Consider the following 7,268-nt stretch of genomic DNA (forward strand, 5'->3'; position numbering starts at 1 on the left):
GCGCCACCACTCCTGGCTTCTAGGCTACCTTTTAAGAAGTACAAATTTCCTGAGGCAGCCATGATGGGAGAGGGCACAAGCTACAGACAGAAGAGTCAGTCATCCCAGTGGAGGCCAGCCCTCCAGCCTAGACACAGATCACAGGTCAGGAAGCCTCTACAGTCCCTACTTATCAAGTCCTCCGTGTTGCTAACCAAGGGCAGAGCATCACAGAGCAGACACAGCTATCCCTGTCCAACCTTCTGTGCCACTCATCCAGTGAGCCTGATCGGAGGGTTATTACTCCCTGCTAGGTTTGGGCGTTTTGTTTGGCACAGGGCAGCACGGCAGCTCCTTGATTAACTCGCATTATTGCAATAACACCACGTTTTATGCAGAAACCAAAAATCCGTCTCCCTACGCACCCGCATGATTCGAACCTTCCCAGCAATTACTTCTGAATGTAAAATTAATGGCCGTCACAGCCCTCCCTAATCATGGCAGCCTCTGCACTTGAGAAAGAGCTAGCGAGAGAAAGAAACCACACATTACGCTCTGCTTGACTGTGTGGATTCTAACAATCACGCCGCTCCGAGCTCACTGTTCCAGCTGTGTGTGGAGGCGCAGGTCTGTAATCCAAGAAACCCAGGCAGGAGGATAGCAAATTCTAAGTCAGCTTGAGTTACAGTCAAGGTTTGAATCCCACATATCCCATACAGTCTCCTGTGTCTGGATACGGGGTCCCCAGATGGTGGCGCTGTTCTCAGAGGCTGTAGGACGTTGTGTGAGGAAGTGGCTGGAGACTCCAGTGGGGGTGATGCGGGTGCTGGGTTCTGCTTCGGATTTGCTTGTCTGTGCGCATCCTGATCTTGCAAGATAAGAAGAGAGTTGGGTTCAGGCTCCCACCACCGTGATTGGCTGTCCCAGCCAACTATGCCTTCCCATGATGACGGACTGTATCTTCCACCCCAAAACCATGAGCCAGAATAAACCTTCCCGTAAATTATAGCAGGGATTTTATCACAGCAGTAAGAAAAGCAACTCACGAAAGCAGAGGGATTCTGTCTGACAGAAAGGGCAGGGTGGGTTTATGTCTGTCACTCCAGCCCTTAGGAGGCTGAGATAGGCAGAAAAAGAGCCAAGGCCATCCTCAGCTACATAGGGAATTTGAGCTAGCCTCTGCTACATGGGACCCTGAATTGTCTGTTTTCTAAACAATGCAAACAAAGGAGTAAAGAGGTGAAAACAAAACAAAACAAAACAACAACAACAACAAAAAAAACGTTTCCTGGAGGCAGAGAAGGCAAGACAGGGAACCCCTTTCCTGTCAGGTGAGCCCACTGGGGTCTTTTGAAGCACTGGAGAGTTAAAAGCGCTGGGGGAACCCAGAGTGAAGACCCAGTCTCCTGCCACACAGGACTGGGCCTGGTGTTCCTCTGTGGTTTACCGCGCCCCCGCCCCCACCCCCAGTGCGCCCCTTTGTGGTCCCTTGGAAGTTTGGTCACCAGTGTTAGAACCTTTAAGACACAGCGCCACCGTGAGCCTGCATCATCAACTTCTTCAGCCTTTTCACCTGGCTGTGTGTAGCCCTGGCATTGTTGGCACGACGGGGTGAGATGTGATGTGGCTTCACTTCAGGAAGCCTGAGCTGGGAGGCCCGGCAAGGTGAGTGTTGGATGCTGTCCCTGCTCAGTCCCTAGGTGTCATTCTCAGAGGCAGGGGCTACATCCAAGAAGCCCCTGGTTCTGCTCTGTCAGCTAGGCTCCATCTCTCCTGGCAAACCAAGGAGTCTGCCTGCTTCTTTGTGAGGGCTGAGCTGCTGGGGACACAGCAAGTGTCAGAGCAGTGCCAGGACAGCTGACTTATGGCAACTGACAGCCAACAGCTACTTTTCCAGCTGGTGGCATACACATTTATCCTAGCATTTGGGGCTGACGAGATAGCTCAATGGCTAAGAGCAATGACTGCTCTTCCAGAGGTCCTGAGCAACCACAACCATCTATAATGGGATCTGACGCCCTCTTCTGGTGTGTCTAAAGACCGCTACGGCGTACTAACATACATAAAATAAATATATCTTTAAAAAACAAACAAACAATTAATCGCAGCCCTTGGGAGGCAGAGGCAGGTAGAGCTCTGTGAGTTCGAGGCCAGCCTGATCTAAAGAGTGAGTTCCAGGACAGCCAAGGCTACCCAGTGAGATCGTGTCTTGAAGAAACAAAAACAAACAAGCAAACAAAAAGGCAGAGCCCAGAGCAAGGGTTTGGGAGAAAGGTGTCTTAGGGTTCCTATTGCTGCAGTAGTTCCCATTTGTACCACGTCCAAAAGCAACTTAGGGAGGAAAGGGTTTACTTCAGCTTACAACCCTCAGCTCATACTCCATCCCCGAGGGAGTCAGGACAGGAACCTGAATGCAGGAACTGAAGCAGAGGCCCCTGAAGCAGAGCAATGTTGCTTACTGGCTTGCTCTTCATGGCTTGCCCAAGCTTCGTTCTTACACCACCCAGGACGACCTGTCTAGGGATGGGTATGGCCTACAGTGGTCCAGGCCTTCCCACATCAGTTATCAATCGAGGAAATGAGCTGCAGACTTCCCCACAGGTTAGTCTGATAAGGGCATTTTCTCAGTTGAGGTTCCCACATCCCAAATGACCCTAACCTGTGTGGAGCTGACATAGCACTAGCCAGCAGAAGTGGGATCAATATATTCTGATGGGGCCCAAGAGAGTGCTTATTCCAGAAAGGTCAGGACTAGCCCCTGCTGAGTGCAGTCTACTCCCGTGATCCTTTCCCCCACAGGCCCCTCTGCAGCATTACTGGTCACTGTGGGTGCTCATGGGGTTCATTGCTATTGGACTTCCAGCCTACTGTGCTGCGGAAGACAGTTTTCTCACCCCGCTCTGTTTTGGGATAGGTTCTGTGTATCCCATGCTTGCCTCAAACTCCTGATCCTTCTACTTCAATACCCTGAGTGCTGCATCCTGTCCTGCTTACACCTCTTAAAATTTGTTTTCTTAACTCTGTGTGTGTGTGTGTACATGAGTGCATGTGCTCCTGGAACCAGAAGAGAGCGCTGTACCCCCCGGAGCTGGAGTTACAGGTGTTCTCAAACAGTCTGAGTACTGGGAACTGAACTCAGGTCCTTTGGAAGAACACCAAGGACTCTTACCACTGATCAATCCCCCCAAGCTCTTATACCCCATTTCTGAATAAAGTATTCACCCTTGGGTGTCTCACTATAGCAATGGAAAAGAAATTAATACATGCCTAAATTTCTACCAGGTCCCTTAGAATAGGGAGGGCCACAATCCTCTCCCACCTCTTGGGGCAAGGCCATGCCCTCTCCACTTGTCCCCTCTGCACAAGCATTCTCCTTCCTCCAAAACAAATCTGTTCAAACCCTTCACAGGGCATCATGCACCTGGAGAGGCCCCGCCTTTCTAAAACACAGGAATGGTGCCTTTTTTTCAGCTGACAATTATGAAGGGGACATTTATGGTTGCCTCCCTCCAACTCTGTATACAGTTGTGTATGTTGCTTGGATTCAAACCCAGGACTTTGAGCATGCTAGGGGAGTCTTGTGCATTTTTGGCAAGCCAACGTTTGATTGACCCGCCAAAATGCCACAGACGAGATAATGTTGGAAAACCCTGAGGGGCAGTGGTGGATCGGTGTTCTGTGAGTGACATGCAGGACTGGGAGGCTCTTTGCAGGCAATACAGCGTTGAAGATCGACTTTACTAAGGCTGTGGGGGATCAGGTGGTCATGGCTAGAATGTTTCCCAGACAAATGGACTGGGAGTCCCTCCAGGGTGTTTTTGAAGATATTTCTATTTGCGGCTAACAGGCTGTGTGGTATTCTAACATTTATCAGTTAAGATCTTAAGCTGGCAGTGGTAAGGCTGGGAACCCACACTGGCAAAGCTGAGGCTGGTTTGTCACACACTGAAGGGCAGCCTGGGTGACATAGAGTTCCAGACCAGTTAGGGTTCCTACCCACCAAATCCCCCCAAAAGGCTGAATGAGGGTGACAAAGCCCTTAATCCTAGCACTTGGGAGGCAGAGTCAAATGGATGTCTGTGAGTTCAAAGGAAACTTGATCTTCACAGTGAGTTCCAGGAAAGCCAGGGCTACATAGTGAGACACTGTCTCAAAAAAAAGAAAAGCCCCCCCCAACAAGAAAAAAAAACAGCAAAAATAAATTTAGAAATGTTTAAAATCTTGAGAAGTAGCATAGGTTGAGCATTTTGTCCTGCTGAGCCGGCCTTTTTCAGCCTGTCTGGGAAGAGCCTCAAGTTCTCAAGCGCCAGGGCTGCAGCTCCCCCTGGTGGCCATCTACACTGCTCCAGAGATCTGCAGATGCAGGCAGGGGAAGAGCAGGAACGGGTGGGTCTCTGAGGGCCGGCCCTTCAAGCTGCACTTACAAGGCTTGCCACTCACCCCTCTCTGCCCCACAAGGTTGTTGCCCATAAGCGGACATATTTATTGTCCTTCGAACACTGACGTCCACTTTCTCTGGAAACAGCGCCTCATTTTTTTATGAAGAGTCTCCCACACACAGCTCATGTGGATCCTGAAGACTCAGCCCGCGTCCCCAGCCCCCAGTCCTCAGCCCCCAGCCCTCAGCCCCAGGTACCACTTTGGGTACAGGGAAATCCAACAAGTTCACACGACCAATTCTGACCCAGAGCTAGGCCTCCCCAGGCTTTTTTCCCCCCTGCTCTTTCTTGTGTTCTCATAAAAGGAGTGCATCATGAACTTGATCCACTGCACATACCCTCACTTATGTAGAAATGGGACGCGTTTCTTCTGGTTATGGGAAAGTCTGCAGAAAGCTAGCAGAGTGAAGGAAATTTGAGAGTTGTTGGGTTGAGCAATCCTAAAGTCAGATTCTTTCGGGCATTTTAGCCCCCCCCCTCCTTTTATTTTTTGAGATAGGGTCTCACTCTGTAGCCAAGGCTGGCCTGCCTGGAACTCACTACGTAGCCCAGGATAGCTTTTCACTCGTGAAGATCCTCCCAAGTGTTGGAACTACAGGACTCAGCCACCAGGATCGGCTTAAATGTTTTCTCAAACGGGTAGGGACTGGGAGGGTCACAATCCCTTTTTGATTTGTGTTAGGCCTTCAGTCCTCTCTGCTACTCTCAAAATGTCCACACCGCTGCTTCCGTTTGTAGACGCAGAGACCCATTAATCAAAACCACCTTTATTATTTAAAGAGCATCTGCACAAGGGGTCCCTAGAGCGCCCCCCAGAGGACAGAGTAATATTTACATGGGGTGGGAGAGTGAGGCCAATGGCCCTGGGATTGAGTGGGCCGGCCACTGTGGAAGAGAAGTCCTTGGATCCAGCATCCTTGGACCCGTGGACTGGATCTGAGCAGGAAACCGTTCCATGTGAGGCCCATTCTGGAGCCTACCACGTGGGGCTGGAGCCACCAGACCAACTCTAACTCTGGATGCTGGTGCAGCACGGAGCAGCGAGATGAGGCCAGATCAGGGCTGAGTCACCATGCCACTGGCTTCGGAGTGAGTCTAGGGAAAGAGCCACAGGCTTCCAAGGTCTCAGACGCTTGTCCCATCCCCAGAAGCCTATGGGAATCCACCTGTTCTCCAGAGTACCCTCTTACTTTTCCTTATTAGGGCCCCAAACAGTCCCCCGCCATAGCAACACACCTTTATGGCCTTGAAGATCCACTCCCGGAAGTCAGTGACTTTGGTGTACACTCCTGGCTTCCGGGCCAAAGCACAGCCCGTACCCCAGCTTACAATGCCACATAGCCGCCACCTTGATGTCCCAGAGATGTTGTCTTCACACACAAAGGGGCCTCCACTGTCGCCCTGGTGATGGGGGGATGGGACAACCTGTCTAGAGACCGCCATGACTCCAGTGGGGAGCTTCTGTTCCCATTACTCCAGCTCCTTCTCTACAGTGTTAGGCCTGGGGGCTGCACACTGTGTCCCTCACCTGGCATGCATCAATGCCACCCTCAGGATAGCCAGCACAGAACATCTTGGGTTTGATCTGATTCCCGTAGAAGTCGGGGCTGTTGCAAACTTCATTGCTTATGATGGGAACCCGGGCCTCTTGGAGCACCATAGCCTGTTGGCCTAAGGGGACATGGGTAAGGTGACCAGAATTAGGAAACAAGCCCTCTCTCCTGGTTCCCACTCCATGGCCTGGGGGTCTCTTTGAGGTCCACCGAACCTCCCCCAGAGCAGATTCAGCCCCTCCTAGTGGTGTTGGCTGGTATTGCTTGGAACTCACCATAGAACTGTGTGTTACCCCAGCCGGTCACAGTACAGACCTTGCCATCCACCAGGGCCTGTCCCGCAGCAGGGAGACACACTGGCTGGATGTATTCTGTGAGAGAGAGCATACAGTTCAGTTCTCACTAGCCAGTCTGTTCTTCATGGGACACAGCTATCCAGCCACCTCACCCTCCACACAACCCCAGCACACCCTATCACTACCAGGATGGAATCTTCATCTTCCAATGTATACACCATTTCCCCAAATCTTTTTCTTTCATCCCCAGTCATCCTAGAGAACTGGGATTGACCTTTGCATCAGGAGGGACAAGAGGCCAAGTCACCTGTCCAAAGTTTCATAGACACAATAACATAAGGAGAATTGAAACCTAAGTTAGTTTAATTCCCCAAGTTTGGGCTCTTAACCATAGTCATGAGGCTTTCTCCAGCCCAGAGGCAGGAAACAGGAAAGCACACCCTGCTCTTGAGACCCTTGATTTCCACCTATCAGAAAACTGCAATAATAAACACATGGGGGGCTGGAGAGATGGCTCGGCCGATTAAGAGCACTGGCTGTTCTTCCAAATGACCCGGGTTTAATTCCTAGCACCCATGTGACAGCTCATAGCTATCTATAACTCCAGGATCAGACCTCCTCACACAGACATACATGCAAGCAAAACACTAATGCACATAAAATAAATTAATTATATTAAATATAAAATCATATTAAACATAACAATAAACACACAGGCCTCCACTGAGATGGACTGTCATTGAGCAGTGCATAGCAAACAATCCTGGCAGCTCCTCACTGATGGAACTGTCTCCCTGATGGAAAATGTCACCTCACCCTCCATACAACCCCAGTGCAAAACAATAATCATGCCGCAAGCTGAGGTTATAGCCCAGTATTGGAGTCCTTGCCCACAGTACACAAGGTCCCGGGGTTGGTCCCCAGCATCAAAAGAAAACCAAGGAGCCGGGCGGGGTGGCGCACGCCTTTAATCCCAGCACTCGGGAGGCAGAGGCAGGCGG

The 7,268-nt window shown here is 50.8% G+C and overlaps 1 protein-coding gene across 3 annotated transcripts in view; it reads right to left on the reverse strand.

The window, feature by feature from the left end:
- Nucleotides 1–5,169: 5,169 nt before the first annotated feature.
- Hpn (hepsin) overlaps nt 5,170–7,268 on the reverse strand; it is a 17,050-nt gene continuing 14,951 nt past the window's right edge. For all 3 annotated transcript variants that reach the window (XM_021166619.2, XM_021166618.2, XM_029479726.1), the window contains 4 exons: nt 6,247–6,342; nt 5,947–6,089; nt 5,655–5,819; nt 5,170–5,513 (listed from right to left, as the gene is read on the reverse strand). In XM_021166619.2, coding sequence (XP_021022278.1) covers nt 5,475–5,513; nt 5,655–5,819; nt 5,947–6,089; nt 6,247–6,342 — 443 coding nt within the window. In that variant the 3' untranslated portion in view covers nt 5,170–5,474. The remainder of the gene's footprint in view (nt 5,514–5,654; nt 5,820–5,946; nt 6,090–6,246; nt 6,343–7,268) is intronic.

Source organism: Mus caroli, chromosome 7, assembly GCF_900094665.2.
Source record: "Mus caroli chromosome 7, CAROLI_EIJ_v1.1, whole genome shotgun sequence".
NCBI lineage: Eukaryota > Metazoa > Chordata > Mammalia > Rodentia > Muridae > Mus > Mus caroli.